We start from the raw sequence: 20,523 nt of genomic DNA, 5'->3' as shown, positions 1-20,523 counted from the left end.
GGCCTTGTCTGAACCTTCCTGCTTCACAGACTAGAGCAATGGTGCACTTCCAGCTGCACATTCTAATTTATTCCAGTTAAAGGGAAAGCACATTTGGCCATCAATCATTTGACATTTATTGAGTAACTACTATGTGCCATGATGTGGGCTAGGTACTGAGTCTGAAAAGAAATGAGAAATGGCTTCTTTCTTCAAGTATCTCATGGTGAGTGCTTCAGATGACACCAAACACAGTCATTGTTGGGTAGAATGAATGGTTGATGATGGAACAGGCAACGATGAATGGGTCTGGTTGGAAATTTGTCCAGGGATTTCCCAGTATAAATCAGATGCTTTCTCAATCTCACGTTTCTCCTTGTAAGATTCAGAGTAGAAATATTTATCTCCCCAGAGGAATAACAGATGCAGTGCTTGAACAGTTTTAAATTGTCAGTAGAATTACATAAAGAAAAAATACAATAAGAAAATATTTTCTTATTGACAATTCATGTGAAGAGTTTGTTAGTTTTAGTACTGATTATCTGGGAAAATACTATAGAATAGCACACCAGATGAACGTGAGACTTTTCTATGGTTTATTTTTAATTCGGCAATTTTAAGGTGGCTTTTAAAATTCAATTATAGTAAACTCTTTGTACCTGCTCCAAATTTGACACATGCAGAGTAATTTATAACAAGAGATTGCACAAGATCAACATTTCCCAAAATTTGTCTATTGGACATGAATTTGCTGAATGACAGATATTACCAAACTATGCTTTGGATATAGAGTTATCTCTTGGGAGAATCTGTTCCTAAAGAACAATCATTTTCTGTGGTCTTGTGGTCTCTTCTCTATAGGAAATCAGGGCAGATTCAGAAGAGGAAATTATGTAAAAGGCAGTATGTGAGGGCCAGAGGAAGAGGTGGTGAATGGGAAGAGAGTGGGCCTCGCCATCTTTCCTCTGCACACACCATTGTCCCATATAACTCTCTGCGTGAGCATTAGTTTCTGCAGCCAGTGGCTCAAGCAGCTCCTTCACCCTACAAACTGCCATCCTAGTCACTTCACAGTAGTCATTGGCTATAGTGAAGGGTTAGCCTGAAATTCCCTGTGCTCTAAAGCCATCCTTTATGGCTTTACCTAAATGATTCAAGAAAAACACACTGTTGCGTTTAGAGAGAATATATGCCTTTCTCCTCTGCTCAAACATGTTTTCTACAGCCAAGAGATATCAAAAAATCTGATGCCATCACTTTCAGGATACTTTTTCACAGCCCTCTTCTGAATTTTGCATAAAGCAATTGACTTCAATATTATTGTCTTTTAGTCCCGTTGGCAGTAAATGAATGGCTTGATTGAGTGTTGAGCAGTTTAATCTGCACCTTCAGGGAGACAGTTCTTTTAGTAACTCCACTTGATGCCTTGCAGTATCAAGGGAAGCTCAGCTTTGTTCCAACAGAATTATAGTGGAGACATGGGCTTTCTTTTGGTGGAATTATTCTGCAGCCAGTTGTACAAATAAATGAGTAAACTATCTGAAACAAGATAGAAATTGATGTCTCAGACGCCTCCATGATGTTAGGAACCCATGTTTTATCTCTAGCTCCATCATCCACATGACCTTCATTTCCAAGTGTTTCTCTAGGCCTGTGATGGCTTCTCCAGCTATCATACTCCAATCAGCAAAAATGAGAAAATGTTGAGAAACAGAAGATAATTCCTCATTTAAGGCCACCTTCTAGAATTTGTGCTTAAGATTGTTTTCTTCTCATGGGCCAGCACTTAGGCAACTGGCAAAAATTAGGTGTACAGGCATCTGGGTAATGCTGTTTATTTGAGCAATAATGTATTGTGCTAATGTTCAGGCATCCTGTTACTGAGAAATAAGGGAAAATGAGTGTAAAGTACAACTAAAAGTCTCAGCTACAGGGAAAAATACATTGGTTAAGTATCCATAGTCCTAGAGCTGATTTGCATTTATATAAAACTGCAGTTTGAATCCTGCAATAAATTTTGGCTTTTTCCTCAGTGACACCATGTGTGGGAAGTTGTTCTGTCAAGGTGGGTCAGATAATTTGCCCTGGAAAGGACGGATAGTGACTTTCCTGACATGTAAAACATTTGATCCTGAAGACACAAGTGAAGAAATAGGCATGGTGGCCAATGGAACTAAATGTGGCCATAACAAGGTAAGTTGACATTGTGGCTTTCACTCAAAATAGTGTTTCTTACTTTGATGTGTTTTGTTGTTTTGCCCCTTGGTTATTCACTACGTGCCTTGTTTCCCAATTTTGGGGTTCACCATGCCATAATAGAACCCACAGAGTTTGAATTTGGAACACAGAAGTGAAAATGGTGCAGAACCTAGTAAATAGCAGGAATAAGCACATCGACATTAACATTCTCAAACCCTATGGTGAAATTTGGAAATTGACTCTCATAGTCATGATTTCAAGAAGAGTATCATATTGTCATGTGGATAACACATGGTAGCATCCGTTTAACTTTCATAGACAAAGTCTGAAAACTCACTGAAAGTGCCAGTGTATGTGATACTGGGCTTCATTTAACAGACCTGTATATCATTAATAATATAATGAACTTATCTCAAGTACAAGTACTGTTTAGCCAGGGCCAACCAACTCATGAACTTTGACAATGAGGAGGTTTGTCTCTCCTAAGAGATTAGAATTACCCTATTTATCTCACTAAGATATCCACATGACCAAAGAATTCCCCTGATTTTTCACTGTGGTAAAGCCAGTCCTAAAAACATATCTTATTTACTTAAGCTGATTTCGCTATTCAAAGGTAAATTTATTCAATGGTGAGTCCAAAATTATCTTAGTGGTTCAGTGTGGGTATTGCTCATACAGTTTTAAAAAGTAAATATAAAAAAGTGAATGAGATTGATGTGGTCTCTGAGCCCTTGGAGCTGAAAATAAAAATTTAGCAAAGTTTATTGATGTTAAAATATTAGGTCTTCCCTATAAGAAGTACCCACAATATTTAAATTTATCCTTACCCCAATTTTTCCTGAAATATATGCCAGCATCAAGGGCAAGGAATTTTACATAAAATATAATCTTTAATTGGGTTTTCCAGGTTTCAAATACAAATTTCCTTATATTTTCTAGTGCTGAAGACTTTAAAGACATTGAGACGTTATCACATGACCTGGCACGAGTGTTGCGGTGCTTGGGTGTTAAGGGAGGACGGTACTGGGACTAGGGCAGAATTGAGGTGTTTCAGGGTCCCCTGGTATTAAGATCATCTCATTATTGCTTATCCCTGAACTTCTTGCATAGTCATTGCTTCTGGAATATAGAGTTGTTTGGATTTATTAAAAATACATAAATGCTTAGATGATTTTATCAACGTTTTTGGGTTGGTTTAAGAGGATAATGTAAGCAACAGAGCCCATCTCTATTTCCCTTCCTCTGCACCAGCCTCCTGGCAGAGCGACCTTAAACAATATCTGCTAGCCTCTTCACACAGACCTCAACTTTCTCATCTACATGCAGAGAGGATGAAGCTTCATGTTTTCTACATCACTTTCAGGTTTGCATTAATGCAGAATGTGTGGATATTGAGAAAGCCTACAAATCAACCAATTGCTCATCTAAATGCAAAGGACATGCTGTAAGTTCTGGAAATATGTTTCCCTAAGCTCTCTGACTCTTATGACATTCTAGGTCAGTCATAAGAAAGCTAAAGGAATGTTTTCAGCATTAAATGATGAGAATTACTAAGTTTATCCAAGCCTTCAGTAGCATGGTTCAAGGAGAAATTTCTTCTGAGAATCATTCATGAAATGCCTGTCATTCATTCATACTTTACGTAGATAGATGGAAGCCTGGAGATTGGGGTTATTCCTTTTTCAGCATGAACTTTATTATGGATGATTAGGGATTTGAGTTTGCGGTCAGTCTAGCGGGGACAGTAACAGGATCATTGCTACCCTAGGTGTGTGACCATGAGCTCCAGTGTCAATGTGAGGAAGGATGGAGCCCTCCTGACTGCGATGACTCCTCAGTGGTCTTCTGTAGGTAACATTACACATCTAACCTGAGAAAATTGCTCTCCTCTTCCAAGCCTTTATTTTGTATTACATGAGATTTCATTGCCTCTTTTCTCTTTTCTTGAGATTTCTGTTCTGTAGACATTGAATCCACAATATTTATCCCCCAAATCTCCTTAACACATTTTAATTATATTTTCCATGTCTTTGTTTTCACTGCACATGCAAAAAAATTTCTGCAACTTTTATATTTGTAATGTTATTTTACTTTCACACATTTTCTTACTTTAGGACTGTTCCATTTTCATAGCAGCCTCAATGGAAAAGTATAATATCCTTATAAAACTCTCTAAGAATATGATTATTTTTGTACATTCAGTTCTATTCTTTGAATTATCTGTTTCTTTTGAGTTGGTTTGTTCTGTTCTGTCACCATGTCACTTATATTCTGTTGTATTACTTTTCTTCAGGATATGTGATCCTTAGTTGAATGTGGAATTGGTAGACCTGGATTAGTTCACATGGGATTTCTCTGCATTTGTGTGTGCTGTTGTACCTACTGATATTTTTCTTGATGGGGGAATCTGGCTGGGAGCTCTATGGGCAGGTAGGTAGGTCTGCCTATGGCTCTTTAGGGTGGGAAGGAGCCACAGTGGGGACCCACCTCCAGTTGTTATGATGAGGAACATTTTACCCTGAGGAGGGAGCTCATTTCCTGAGAGAGCTGCTTTTCCTCATCATCTTCTCCTTGACCCTCCCTTCTCTGTCTGATATATAGCGTACGAATCTAGAGGAAGCCTCTATCCTCCTTTTGGTGTTCCTGCATCCTCTGTTGGCAGAAACAGAGAAATTCTTAGGATTTTGATCTCAGGTTATGAGCTCAACTTGTTCTATAAACACAGGAGATGAGGTAGACCTGAGTGAGATATGTCCCAAATTCAGATTGTTAGACTTTCCAAGACAGAACATTTATTTCTGATGTTTAGGCTATATTTATTCTGTTTTCATCCACATAAATCCCTTAACTTCCTATCTTTAAGATTTTTAAAATTATTTTTTCTCATGTCCTATGATTTTATTATATACACATGTATTTGTCATGTATTTTGAAAGGAGCATGAGCACAATCAACTATTTTAATTAGAAAACTCTTTAATGGTTTCAATGCTCACTAAAAATCCTTTTGAACTATGACTTTGACTGCTTTATTTTGATATATCTATTGATTTGCTAAGTCACCTCTATGAGTAATTTCTTCGTGTTGTAACAATGCATCCACATAAAACTTTCTAAGTTGTATTTATGAGAATGTATTTGTTGCCAAATATTTTTAATATTTTAATTAATATTCTATATCATAGCATGCATAGCAGGTTTGATTGAATTTGATTTTTTAAATCACAAGTTTGCATTCATGACTATTAAAGTAGATGCTTATATTTAATGTCAAAAAAAAAAGCCTGATTTTTTGTTGATGTTAAATAACATCCCTTTAAAAAGTCGTTAGGTTTGTTTTGGCTTAAATGCTTTTAGAATTACTACTTAATCAAAACAAATCATTATTTTATTCCTGGGTGATGTTCTCTTTCCATTATCATGTTACCTAGTGAGTTTCTTCAAACTGAGGATTTGTTTTTTTTCTTCAGTTTAAGAAATATTTCTATTGTTTTAGGTTTTAAAATTTGTTTCAGTTTTCTGGTTTCTGAATCAGAAATGTAAATTATTTATACAAAATATCTCTACTGTGTGATCCCCATATTATATTCCACATTGGGTCATTTTTCTTGTTAATTCTGGGAAAGTTTTTCAAGATTATTCTCTGTATCATAATATAAACTTTTTAGCAATGTTAATTCTCTTGTTACTCATAGTGACATTTAAAAGTATTCAGTGGCATTTTTACGTCTCTTTGAAAGATTTTTTTATCCCAGTTGGTTTTGTTTCATAACTAGTTTTTTTGCAGTCTATATTTTAATTGCATTAAGAGTACCCCAAATTTGATTCCTTATATTTTCTGAAAGTATATATTTTATGTATACTTCTACTTCTATGTGTTATTTTATACCTAATCTTTTGATTCGACTGATGCTTTTTCTTCTTTAGTTATAATCCAATAAGGTTGAATTAATTCTGATAAGCACCGTTAAAAAGTATTTCTCAAAATTTTTAACTTGGAGGACTAGTGATACAAATTTACAGTATATTACATGAAATTTGTATTTCAGCAGGATGAAGAGGTAGCTGGAGAAGTTCAAAATACATACAGTGGAAGCTTGTCTCAACTTACTGTTTGTTGAAACCACTGTATCAGAATTCAACTTTATCCCCCAAGCCTTGTTTTTTTTTCAGGGCATTGTGTTAGTGGGTTCGGTGCGCTTTCAGTGCTATTTCTTATCTAACAGTCAAGAAAAGCCTCAGATAGACTGAGGAACATTTCCTAGTTCAGAAGTGTCCTTGTACCAAGAAGACAGACCCTAGAGGATAACAATTTTTACTATAGCTAGGGTCCTAAATCTAAATTTGAATGGGAAAAAATTACATTTTTATTTTCATTAAATTCTAAAGTTTAGAATTTTCTACAATTATGGGAATGTATGGCTTATAAACCATAATACTATTAGCAATATTCCATGACTTTGTCACCAATATAAATTATAAATACTTCAATATCTCATTGCAGTTGTTGGATGTATCTCCAATTACCACATAAGTATCATTTGTTTGAAATTTTGGTAGTTACTGATCCACTGTTAGAACTTATTATTTCAGAGGTTAATAAACACATACTTTACTATATCATGAATTGTTTTATAATACTTTGACAACTGTATCCCACCATCAATAGCTTCCTTTAAATCTTGTGCCTTTTATGAATGAATTTAGAAACACTCAGAAAAGGGGTTTATAGACTTTATCAGATTGCCAAAATGATTTGCAGCATAACAAAGGTTAAGAGCACTGCCCTACAACATGACCATACACAGCCATTGGCGTTCAAGATTATTAACACCATCTTTTTGTTTGTAAAATATAATAAACATGTAAATATAAAGGCAAACCTGATGATTACAAAATGAACATTCATGTAATATAATAAGGGCCAAGAAATAGACCCAGACATCTGCTTTCCTGCCTCTTTTCAGTATGAACTCCTCTCTTTCTCTAAGGGTTGGCCATTCATCTGTCTTTGATCATAATCATTTTGTTACTTTTCTTTGTAGTTTTGTTTCCTAAATACACATCCTTAAACAACAACTTTTGGTTATATAATTCCATGTATATAAAGTTTGTAAACACAGGAAACACAGCTTCCCTCACTATCAACATCTGTCACCAGAGAGGTACATTTGTTACGTCCATAAACATACCCAGACACATCATTATTACCAAGCCTTTAAAGTTTGTATGTATGAAATTTTTCTATGCTCATTTTCTTTTTTCTCTACCTTATGCTTTCAATATCATCCATTCTAGTGACTGGATTAAGGAAGTCCACTAGTTCTCTTTCAAGTTTCTAAGAATTCTATCAAATACTTCCTTATTTATTAAAATGTTTTCCCCTTTATTAGTACTGTCAAATAAATCAATTGGTTTGTGAATATTTATCTAACTTTGCAACCTTTGAATAAACCTAACTTAGAAATAGTATCTTTTTTATATATTGAAGGATGTTTACTTTTATTTTATACTCTTGGGTGATATTGGACTGTGATTTTTTCATATTGAAAAAATTGCTGAATTTTGGTATCAATGTTATGCTAGTCACATAAAGTGTATTAGAGAGTGTTCGTTTATATTCTCTGGAAGAATTTGTATTTTTTTTGCTCTTAGTTTATATTCATGGTTCATAATTGGACTGTGTTTTTTCATACATGTGTTCTGTAGTATTCTCCAGATATTATGTATAAAGTTTATTAATTGTCTAATATATAAATTAATCCTAACATTGTTTGTTTGTTCTACCAATTACTGTGCTAGGAGTGTTAAAATACCCCCACTGTAACTGTGAATTTGATTACTACTTCTGGCTCTATCAACACTTTTATACTTTGAGAGCATATTATTACTTACATACAAGTTTAGGGTGTTGCATCTTCCAAATTAATGAACAGCTTATCATTATGAAATGGTTGTGTGTCTATCTAATACACTTCTTACCTTTGAGAATCTACAGTTCCTGGAAACCATAGAGCTGTAACGTATTTCTTTTGGTCTGTATTTGCACTGGAGTAACATTTTTCCCTATTTTTATTTTTATCCTTTCTGAATCATGCTTTAAATCTGTCTTTGTTTTATTAAAGAAAGCATGCACATATATTTTTTAGTAGTACTCACATCTTTGGTTTTTGTTTAACTGAGGTACATAGTCCCTTTAAATTAAATGTAATTACTGATACACTTGGGTATAAATCCACAATTATATAGTTTCTATTTGTTTTTCCTGTTTATGTTCCCTTTTCTCTCCTTTCTTATACTTATTGATTCTATTATTTTGATGTTATGCATTTCTTTTATATTTTAATGATTATCCTGAAACTTCCCACTTCATTTGCTTTAAAAAAAAAAAAATTTCTTTCGTAGAGCAGTTTTAGGTTCACAGCAAAATTGAAGAGAAAGTACAGATAGTTGGCATATACCCGGCACCTCCCGCTCCTGAACAGCTTTCTTCACCATCAACATCCCCCACTCCCGTGGAGTATTTGTTGATGGTAACAAATATTCCATAAACCTACATTGACACATCATTATCACCTCAAGTCCACAGTTTACATTAGGGTTTGCTATTGGTTCATTTGCCTTTCATTTCTTTCTGCATTTCTGAACTTCTACCTAGGATTATTTTCTTTTCCGTCTCTCTGGGTTCTTGACCACTCACTAATCTCTACAAAGTAATTTTTTCTAACTTTTAAGTACTTCTATACTTTTAGGAAGCTTTTGTTTGCAAAAAATTTAAAGATTTTTTAATGGGCAGGTTGGTCTCAATTTCCTAATCCACCATTACCAGAAACAAGAAGAGGCTGCACTTACTCTTCAGTGATTTCTATCTTCACCTGCAAACCTTCCGTTATTATACTTTCATCTGTCTTATGCCCCAACTTTAGTTAGCTCTTTTCAAGTTCGGTGTGTTTGTAAAGTACTGCCAAATTCCCATTTATTTCTCTGCTAATATGTCATTCTTCTGAAAATACAATTCTGACATTTGTGCAAGTAAGTGTGTATTTTTCATTCTGAATATATCTACATGATAACAGAATGCTTCATGTTTTATTTTCCTTTGACTTTTTGGATTGGAATCTTGTGGAGGGTGGAGAGTAGTGAATATTTGAACTAAAGTCATTGTCTTACCTAGAATTCTGCTTCCGATGTGTCTACCTCTATTTACATGTGTGTGTGCTCAAACTTGTGAGCTTTTCTTGCATTTATACAAATATTCACCTTGCTATTGGTTTGCTAATTTCTGTAAAAAGATAATGGTAACTGTTGGCATTACTCTTCAATCTTTTACTTCCCGGTCTCTTGTGGCTTCCAATTATTGTGAGAGAAATGAACAGTTGAGAGCAAAAGATTGAAGTTATATGCATTATTTAAATTTGTCATTAAAAGAAAAAACACCACGAGGGCCCAGGAATATTTGTTTAAAGCATTTCCTCATTCTCAAGGTCACATAACTTCCTGTCTGTAATTCCAGTGTAGACCAACATCAGTGAAACACTCAATTATTTGTGTATCAGTTCTCTTAGTCACACCTCAGCTTCTTATTTACTACTGACAGGAATGTATTTTCAAAGTTTTAGTTTCTTTTTCTCTGTTTTATTCCAAGACTGCTTTTCAAAAATGTTTCATTTCTTTTTTGCCATCTTCCTTACTGTATATTCTCTTCTAATCTCCCAGCTCATTTTCCAATTGTTACAAACATTATCCCTTCTAAGTATTCTCAATATTATGATTTTTAAAACTTATTTCATGTTAAATGTTTCCTATAGATTTCATGTATATTTCTTCTATCCAAATATTAATGTAATTGCCTAATCAAAATACATTTTCATTTTACTGGCTGTGGCAATTTATGCTCATTAGAGAAAAGGGTAGCTGGAATGTGTGCAAAGTAAAGAAACAAGGACTAGTGTGATGTGCAGATGCGTGTTTCTGTAGTTCTCAGCGGGTCCCTGTTCTCTGCTGCAGACTTCTCCATTGTGGTTGCGGTGCTGTTCCCAGTGGCTGTCATTTCTCTGGTGGTTGCTATAGTAATCCGCCAACAGAGCTCCAGAGAAAAGCAGAAGAAAGATCAGAGGTGATCCTTTATCTTATCTTGCTGTAGGGACTCTTTGACCCTTATTTTACTTTAAATTCAATGTATAACCTACCCTTTCAAATTGAATTGGTTTACTTCTAATATTCAGAAATACATGCAGATACAGTCTTTTTGGACCAGAAGCTGAGTTTCCCTTTAACTGGGAAATTCTTCACATCTAGAAATGTTTTTCCTTCTGTTAGTCACCAGATTTATAATTAATAATAGATATTAACTCTCATAATGATGGATTTTTGAATTTATTATAAAAATATCTAGCATTAATTGATCACTATATGATAAGCACTGTGCTAAGCACCGCCCCCCTCCCCCTTTTTTTTTTGTTTTTTGACATGGAGTCTCCCTCTGTGGCCCGGGCTGGAGTGCAATGCCGCGATCTCAGCTCACTGCAACCTCCGCTTCCCAGGTTCAAGCACTTCTCCTATCTCAGCCCCCTGAGTAGCTGGGATTACAGGCGTGTACCACCACACCGGGCTAATTTGTGTATTTTTAGTAGAGACAGGGTCTCACCATGTTGGCCAAGCTGGTCTTGAACTCCTGAACTCAAATGATCCACCCACTTTGGCTTCCCTAAGTGCCAGGATTACAGGTGTGAGTCTCCACACCCGGCCCTGTGCTAAGCCCTTTTATATCTATTATCTCATTTAAATGTCACAAGAACTTCATAAAGTGGTTATTAGTTTCATTTTACAGATGAAGAGTGTTTTACGTTAACCCTAACACAATTGTGCAAGGTTAGGAACTTCACATTTTGATGGATGTAGAAACAAGCTCAGAGAGATTAGCAAACATGCTTTCAAGTCTTGCAGAGTAAGTGGTGGAGCCTGGGTTGGTCTCACAAATGTGATTCTGGTACCACAGTGTTTTTGGGTTTTTTTTTAGTATTTTTAAAGAAAGAATGATTTATTTACCCATGATGAGTTTAATATTGAATATGACATTAACAAAACAATTTAGATAAATTTGGATTCAACACTATCATTTTTAGAAGTCAGGATCTGTAGAGAACAAAAAGAAAATGAGTAGTGATTATGAATGACAGGGCAATGAAGGAGGCTGATAGGGAAGTAAAAACTGAAAAATGACCCAGAGAGCAGATAAAAACCCAGGCAACAGGCAAGAAAGACACAATGGGAAAAAGAAGCTGGGAATCATCTACTGAGTTTCCCTGTCATGCTGACGGAGCTGCTAAGTCAATTGATACCACATGTTTCTCTCTTACAGGCCACTATCTACCACTGGTACCAGGCCACACAAGCAGAAGAGGAAACCCCAGATGGTAAAGGCTGTTCAACCACAAGAGGTGAACTATATAGTTTGGGCTGTGATGACCATGGCCGCACTTTGCGTTTCTCTCACACTCTTATCCTGACTACCTATCCTTTCTACCCAGCAGTGTTTTGCAATTCCACATTCAGAAGTGTCTCCTTTGCCTTTTATTAAATGCAAAAGAGAGTCCCTAAAATGCAGAGCTGCTTTGCTGGGGTTCATGAAATGCAAACAGAATAAGGAGAACAAAAAGGGACATAGCAGATGTCTGTCTGTCCCTGTCTCTCTGTCTCTGCCTCTTTCTTTCTCACACACACACACTCCCTCTTGCTCTGACTCTAGGTTATTTCTTTGCAAATTGACTAATAGATCCAAAAATATGTATGTCTGTATGATAATACATGTAATATTTATAACCCAAATGTCCTACTCATGTCCTGTAAATTTAAAGATTTTAGCTGAAGTTGGTTAATGATAACATTGGTAATCCTTTTTTGATGACAACTTTTCATTACAGCTCTGGGAAATACTTCTGTGGAATACACCAGCTGGACCACTGTGGTTTTCTATCTGGTCTCTTGGTGTCAGCTTAGTTCCAAGCTTCCATGCCTTGAAAAGTCTGCTTCCTTAAAAACTGTGCTTATGAAACTAATGGTTCATTTTGAAAGATTCATTCTTCTTTTCAGATGAGTCAGATGAAGCTCCATGTGTATGATCTGCCAGTAGAAGGCAATGAGCCCCCAGCCTCTTTTGTGAGTTTGCAACTTCTCTTAAATATCACCCTAGTTCAATCTCCAGGAAATATCGGTGAAAGTCATAGCCCACAACACTTCTTTATTCAGGACAATATTGAAATCTATGTGAATATTAATATAAAATACAAATTCTTCTGCAAAATAGTTTGAAAATATAAAATGTGAACATGTACGCCACTCCATGCCAACTTGTGACAAGAAGAGGACTAATCTGGTTAATAGAGTACCACTGTTTTCATCAGCTCAGGCTGCTGTAGCTAAATTATCATAGACTGAGTGGCTTAAACAACAGATATTTACTTCTCACATTCTGGAGACTGGGAAGTCCAAGTTCAAGGAGCTGGCAGATCCGGTGTCTGGTGAAGCAGCCTTCTGGCTTGTAGACAGCTGTCTTTTTGTTGTATCCTCACATAGCAGAGGGAGAACATCTCTCTTGTGCCTCTTCTTATAAGGGCATTAATCCTATCACGAGAGCTACACCCTCATGACCTCATTACTTCCAACAGGCCTCACCGCCAAATACCATCATTCTGGGGATTAGGGTTTCAACATACGAAATTGTGGGGTGACACAAAGATACAGTTTATAGCAGTCATCTTCATCAGATACCTACTGGCATTGGACTTAGGTCTCAATTGTGTGTGCAACTAAATGAAAGCAATCAAACTCGTATGTTTACAATATTCTCATGGGTGGGGTCACGGCTTCTCCATTTCTGAAAATGATATAAGCCTTTTCATGCGCACCTATTTTCAGGACCCAATCTTTGAATTTAATTTTTTTATCCTTTTACTAGCTAATTACAAAGCCAGATTTTTCACCACCTCCAATTCCTGCACCTAGATCATCTTCTTTCCTTGTAAGTATCAGGTAGTCACTGGTGAATTTTTAATGTCTCTTCTGCTCATTGTGAATGCTGTCTCCAAATGCATGGGTTATTTATCAGGATGTGTGCTCTTGAGGTTCACTGGAGATATCACAGCACATTTGTCCCAGGGATATCTAAAAAAGCAAGGCCCACTTACTGTCTATAAATTAGTATGGGTATTGATGTTTCATTATAAAAGCGTTACTGTTATGTAATTATTGAGAAATGATAAATAGCTCTGCTGTGTGAGGTAAAATGTCTCCTTCAAAGATTCATTTCTAGATGCTTATTTAAGAGGAGATAAAATTGTATTATGTGATATTTTACATTATATATATATATTATAGATAGAATAAGGTCTATTATTAGTCATAGTTTTCTGTAGGAGGTAGGGTATGAAAAACAGGTGATATAGAAGCCAACCTGGAATAAAAGTCAGGTGCTCATGAAGTAAAAATTGCAGTACATTTACTCCTTAAATGGCTCCTGACCATGTTTCTTGTACTTGGTATTCTGCTGTGGGTAAATAAGAAAGACCAAAATTTAAGGTTTTTATCTTTCAAGGAATTTCACATTTTTAGTGAGAAAACAAGTCATGTAAAAATGGAGTACTTGATTCCTCAACTGTTACTTGTAGTATCACCCAAGATGAGTGACACTGACAAGAAAAATATGGTGAGGAGAAATTCAGTGGGTTCGGAGTGGTTAAAGTAGGATGAATATTCATTGATTGAGTAGTTGGAATTTGAACTGGACCCTGAAAGTTGGGGAGAATTTAAATGAGTGAAGAAGAGGTAAGAAATAATTTCATTAAGGAAATAAATATAGCCAAGATGGGACAAGCATAGCATTTCTAATGATATACCATTTTTATAATTAATGTAGCATAAAGATACAAAAGCACTTCCCTCTACTCTTTTCAACGATAAGTGAACATCTACACCTAAGGTGAGAGATCTATAGCCAAATTATCTTCTTGTATTATCTCCTACTATCAAGAAGAGAAGGCCCACCTGTCTTTTTAGAAAAAATTTACTAAGAACAGTATCTGTATGATTTGGAGATGGGTGCTGACATGAATGTCTTCCTTCTGAGTATGGCCAACAATTAAAAAGAGAGAAATTAGAAGGGCCTCAGCTAGAAAGCTATGTAGACACCAATATTATTTATTTTCTCAGAAATATTCCGTAAGGATGAACATGAGAAGAAACCTTCTATAGAGTTAGTATCCTATAACTCTACCTAATATGGAGAAGGTCCCCTACACCTTCTCCATATTATGCTAATTACCAGATAGATATTTAGAACTTCATGTGGTGTTTTTCTCACTCCCTTCCTATCCTCTCTCGTTTCTGCTTCATTTTTGCTGTATCAAGTGACCTATGAAATAGAAACTGACTTCAGATAATTAATTTTAATTTCTTCATAGTTCAGTTTCATAATAAATATCTAAATTTTTGAAGAAAGTTGATCATTTAAAAGTTCTGTCTTTTTTAGGACTCAAATCCAAAAGCATGAGGCAACAGCTAAGCAAGAACTGATGGCTCAATTATCAACTTGGAAAACTGGAAAATCTGGATGGCAGAGAAATACACTTATTTTTCACTAGTATTTGCTCTTGACTCAAGAAGGTTAATATTTTCTGATTCATGTTAGACTTTGAAGAGACTAAAGAGAATTTTCAAGAGGGGCATATGCCTGAGAACCTTTGCATGAGTTTAAAAATTTCAATTATCCATTCTTATAAGAAGGAAAATGATTGTAAAGAAATATCTGGGAAGTTAAAATCTTTAATAGGAATTGATTCTCTAATGAAAACAAAACGTAAAAACATTACACTAATCTTGGAGGAATAAGAAAAATCATACATCCATTAAATGAGTAGCAACATCTTGATTGCTTTAACCATTAACTTGTCAAATTAGAATCTCAGCTAAGAAAATGATGTAAACGTTCTGTTTTGTGGATCTCTTTCCTACATTAGCTTCTGAAATCATTATTAGCTATACCATTTGAGGTTTTCTACAATTTAGTAAAACTATGAATTAAAAAATGTTTTATCATATATATTTGTATAATTAATTACTGGCATGGTTAAAGTGGTTTTCACTTTTTAAATGGAGAAAATTTTAGTTAAATTAATCGATAAACCAGAAGTTGCAAACTGGTGACCTGTAGGCCATGTTTGCACTGCAAATATATTTTATTTGGTCTGAATGACATTGGACACATAGTACTTTTAAATGTTTTGAATGTGTTGCTAATATTTAAAAATTGAGAGATCTTGCATAAACATCCAGATTCTCAGCGTTGTCAGATGTAATCAAAAAGTAATCCGATGCTTTGTCAACAATAGAATTACATTGCCCATAGCAACCGTCAGCTTAGTTGATGGGTAACATAGCAAACACTATTGGTTGCCTACCAAATAATCCCCTTCCTTCCTTGCTTTTAGAACCCTAATTTTGTTCACCTGCCCACTTCTAGGAAAAAATATCTCCATTTCATGGATAAATACCTGTCACTTTAAGTCAATTATAATAACCTCATTTTTTCCTTGCTAGTAGTTGACTTGGAGATGATTTTATTCCCCACCCCCCTCCATGCCCTTTTTTTTCTCAATAAGACAAGAGAGGAATTTGTTAGGACATTTCTGGCAAATTTTTCCAGATATGGGCATCTGAATACTCTACCTGGTATTGCTGCACTCCACACTGTGATTATGAAGGCTGAAGAAGATAGATAGAGCAGAAAGATGAAAAGAATAAAACCTGGCCTTTCAATGATGTCATTGAATTGGTAGATTAATGACTGCTGGAGTCACCTCACACTTTCTTGGTACTCCTTGTTATATGAGCCATAAATTTTCCTTGTTGTTTAGGCCATTTGAGTTGGATTTTCTCTCATTTTTCAACAGAGATCATCCTAACTGGTAAAGTAGTTATTTCCATAATCAGGGAACATGTTTTAGTTCGTCTTCACAGCTACAGTTTTTCTTGTATTTGTCTGCTTCACCAATTTCCATCACTCACCTCGTCCCCACAGGCCTGTCTCTTCATGAGGAACTTTATGGTTCATTTACCCTTGCAGTATGAGGTTCTAGATGAGTTCACTCTGGCCTCAAAAGTGAATCTCAATCCTCAGGAAATCAAGAATCCACTGATCAAATCACTGTCAAGGATAGAGGTTTTCTTTCCATGTGGCATTTGCACAAGAACAACTTAAAAAGTAGAGCTTTATCTGCCCTGTGATGTTTCAGAAGACTCTCCCCTGACCCGGAAATAAATCCCTATTTCCTGGAAAGCCATTGTGTACTTGTGACCAACTTATGAGCCTTTTCTGTGTGTGTGTGTGTGTTTAACACCTGTCCCCAGTAATCGATTCATATAATCCTTTTTTATACTGATGGAATGGAAATCTTAAACCTGTGAATCCTCAACAAGCCATGTACTATAACCCAAGCAAAAACTAAACCATACACTCTCAAGCAGTGGCATGTGAACATTCCTGCAAGTTCCTAAATGATGTCACCAGGTCTCTGATGCAGATACACAATTCCTTTTTGAAGAGAAATAATGCAGTACAATGACAGGAAAACCGGTATTTTATCATGGAACTGTGAATCCAAGTCCTACAATGTTTCCCTTTCAGCTGAACTGCAGAGGAGTTTAGAACAGACTTTGATTTCACAATACTGTTTCCACACTTACAGCCATAACTTTCTAACTTTAAGGGAATTCTGCTTATTTGACATTTAGCCACCTCAGATATGCCACCGAATGTGTTTTTATCATTATTTTTACCTTCTCTACTTTAAAACAGTAACATTATTAGGTTAAATTGTGAAATTGTGTTTTTATCCAGTTACTCTAAGACTAAGATACCATAGTGTTTGTCTACTTATTATAACTCACCAAATTGCTGCTTTTATATGGGCTTTGGGAATGCTTTTAGCTTTTTAAAAAAATAATGAAGTATGCATGGAAAAAAAGCAAATTTTAGTTGTTTGCAATCAGAATATGGAAAGGGTTATTATTATAATTAAGATTTTACTATTCACATTGGAAATCACTACTATGTGTTAAGGAATTGAAGGTGGCTTCTGGCTAGCAGCCATTAAGAAAATGAGCCCCTGAGTTCAATGACCCATAAATTAAGTTAAGTCTGCCAACAACCACTGAATAAGCTTGGAATTAGGTTCCTTCCCAGTTGAATCTTGACTTCAGCCTTGTGAGACACCCTGAAGTAGAGGATGCAGCTGAATTTTGTCCAGATTACACACCCACAGAAACCGTATGATAATTAATATGAGTTGTTTTATTTAAGTTGTTATGGTTTGGAGATATTTGTTATGCAGCAATAGACAGCTGACACAAGGAAGTAGAGAACAAACATTTTGTATGAGTCTGTTTTCACATGGCTATAAAGAATACCACCTGAGACTGGGTAACTTATAAAGAAAGGAGGATTAATTGACTCACAGTTCCACATGGCTGAGGAGGCCTCAGGAAACTTACAATCATGATGAAAGAGGAAGCAGGAACATCTTACATGGTGGAAGATGTGTGTGAAGGAGGTACTGTCAAACACTTATAAAGCCATCAGATCTCTTGAGAATTTACTATCACGACAACAACATGGGGGAAACCACCCCCATGATCCAATCACCTCCCACCAGGTCCCTCCCTCAACATGTGGAGATTATAGCAATTAAAAAATGAGATTTGGGGGGATGGGCACAGAGCCAAGCCATATCATGTTTCAAATGGTCCAGACAGGTTTAGGTATAATTAACTGTATTTAATAGGCTTTCATCACTGCAAAACTTTTTTTCCTTTCTGTGTCTCTAGTCTTTTCCATTTGTTCTCCCTTCTTTACTAGCACCGAGGATTCACTTGAAATCTCTGATAGCTAGTATTCTCATTTATCACATTCTTTCTCACTTTGTATTTCCTTGGTATTTTGGGATAATTCCTTAAGTTTATCTTCCAAATTACTGGTTTTTATGTTCTGTACTGTCAGTCCTCCTGTTCACTAATTTCAAAATTTATAGTTGTTTCTCTTGTTTACTTAATAACATTCTCTTCTTTCCTATCAGTTTAATTTTATAAAGGCTAACCAATTAACTGTTTTTAACTTCCATTTCCAGATATCATTTTAAAAATTAAAGCAAAATGTGTATAAACCTTATTACTGCTTCCCAGAGTAAATGTTTTTCAGAAGTACATGCTTTCTCAGCCACTTGACTAGTATGTTCCCCATCATTCAAAGACACCCTTATTTCTTAAGTGTTATATTGCTATTTTTCAGTTGGTGCATCCAATATTATTAATATCAGGCTTTTAATATTCTTTCATTATATGTCTTTGTTCATAGAATCCATCTCTTGAGCGTAAGTTAAATAATATGCATGCACTAGTATCTGAATGTAATATGGAACAATATGGAAATGGTTGGGGTGATAAGCAAGTCTTGCATATTCTTTTCTTCTCAATTTTTTTCTCTCTCCAAAGTGGGCCAATGCAAGACTGGCATAGCTGTGTGGAGATACTGAGATCCACCTTGTCAGGGAAGATCCTAACTCAGGAAAAAGCACCTCTAACAAAATCTGTAGCCACATTGGTACATTTGCCCTTGAATTCACCTTGTCTCTTTTGCGGCTTCCATAAAAAGGCCTTCACTTGACAATGTTAGACACTTTTTAGCAACTAGGCCTGGGTAGTCTGCTACAATGCCCAACACTAATACAATATCACTATTACTGTTAGCAGTATGCTAAGCGAATACTATTGTTATAAAAAATTCCTAAGCATGAAAATTATGGTATATAATTTATTGTGAAGGCAACTTCTTGTGAACATTAAACTGTTTATCTCCTTCACCTCATATTAAAGTCCATACTCTTGGGATATATCTGACATCTCAATATTAAATGACTAAGATGACTAAGTTGTTTATGTTGCTCCCACCTCACACAAAGTTAAAACTATTTGTTACTTTAAATAGTTTGACAATGTTATTTTAAAATCTGGACAAATCACAAATGTAAAATACTTATTTAATTTTCTTCTATGAAAAGATGTATGCTTGGTCAGGCTCGGTGGCTGACGCCTATAATCCCAGCACTTTGGGAGGATCACGAGGGTCAGGAGTTCGAGACCAGCCTGGCCAAGTTGGTGACACCTTGTCTCTACTAAAAATACAAAAATTAGCCAAGCAGGATGGCAGGCACCTGTAAATCCCAGCTACTCAAGAGGCTGAGGCAGGAGAATCACTTGAACCCAGGGTACGGAGGTTTCAGTGAGCCAAGATCGTGCCACTGCATTCTAGCCTTGGTGACAGAGCAAGACACCATCCCCCCCAAAAAAAAAAAAAAAAAAAAAAAAAAATGAACAAAGCTGGAGGCATCACATTACCTGACTTCAAATGATACTACAGTAACCAAAACAGCGTGGTACTGGTACCAAAACAGAGAGATAGACCAATGGAACAGAACAGAGGCCTCAGAAACACCACCAGACATCTACAACCATCTGAACTTTGACAAACCTGACAAAAACAAGCAATGTGTAAAGGATTCCCTATTTAATAAATGGTGTTGGAAAAATTGGCTAGTCATTGCAGAAAACTAAAACTGGACCGCTTCCTTACACCTTATACAAAAATTAACTCAAGATGGATCAAAGACTTAAACGTAAGATCTAAAACCATAAAAACCCCAGAAGTAAACCTAGGCAATACCATTCAGGATGTAGGCAAGGGAAAAGACTTCATGACTAAAACACCAAAAGTAATGGCAACAGAAGCCAACATTGACAAATGGAATCTAATTAAACTAAAGAGCTTCTGCACAGCAAAAGAAACTATCGTCAGAGTGAACAGGCAGCCTACAAAATGGGAGAAAAATTTTGCAATCTATCCATCTGACAAAGGGCTAACATCCAGAATCTACAAAGAACTTAAATTTACAAGAAAAAAAAAATCCCATCAAAAAGTAGGTGAAGGATATGAACAGTCACTTCTCAAAAGAAGACATTTATGCAGCCAACAAAACATGAAAAAAAGCTCATCACTGGTCATTTGAGAAATGCAAATTAAAAACACAACGAGATACCATCTCATGCCAGTTAGAATGGCGATCATTAAACAGTCAGGAAACAACAGATGCTGGAGAGGATGTGGAGAAATAGGAATGCTTTTACACTGTTGGTGGGATTGTAAATTAGTTTAACCATTGTGAAAGACAGTGTGGCGATTCACTAAGGTTCTAGAACCAGAAATACCATTTGACCAAGCAATCCCATTACTGGGTAT

General features: G+C 35.8%; 1 protein-coding gene across 4 annotated transcripts in view; it reads left to right on the top strand.

Moving 5' to 3' along the window:
* ADAM28 (ADAM metallopeptidase domain 28) overlaps window positions 1-16,516 on the top strand; it is a 62,925-nt gene extending 46,409 nt beyond the window's left edge. The window contains exons 16-24 of one of the 4 annotated variants that reach the window (XM_050800289.1): window positions 2,013-2,172; window positions 3,545-3,625; window positions 3,950-4,028; window positions 10,188-10,296; window positions 11,542-11,620; window positions 12,273-12,338; window positions 13,138-13,200; window positions 14,095-14,157; window positions 14,707-14,733. In XM_050800289.1, the coding sequence (XP_050656246.1) occupies window positions 2,013-2,172; window positions 3,545-3,625; window positions 3,950-4,028; window positions 10,188-10,296; window positions 11,542-11,620; window positions 12,273-12,338; window positions 13,138-13,200; window positions 14,095-14,142 (685 nt within the window). In that variant the 3' untranslated portion in view covers window positions 14,143-14,157; window positions 14,707-14,733. The other 3 variants (XM_050800290.1, XM_050800288.1, XM_050800287.1) reach the window with 3 other exon arrangements.
* The last annotated feature ends 4,007 nt before the right edge of the window (window positions 16,517-20,523 follow it).

Source organism: Macaca thibetana, chromosome 8, assembly GCF_024542745.1.
Source record: "Macaca thibetana thibetana isolate TM-01 chromosome 8, ASM2454274v1, whole genome shotgun sequence".
Classification (NCBI taxonomy): Eukaryota; Metazoa; Chordata; class Mammalia; order Primates; family Cercopithecidae; genus Macaca; species Macaca thibetana.
This window is presented reverse-complemented; position numbering and strand designations above follow the sequence as displayed.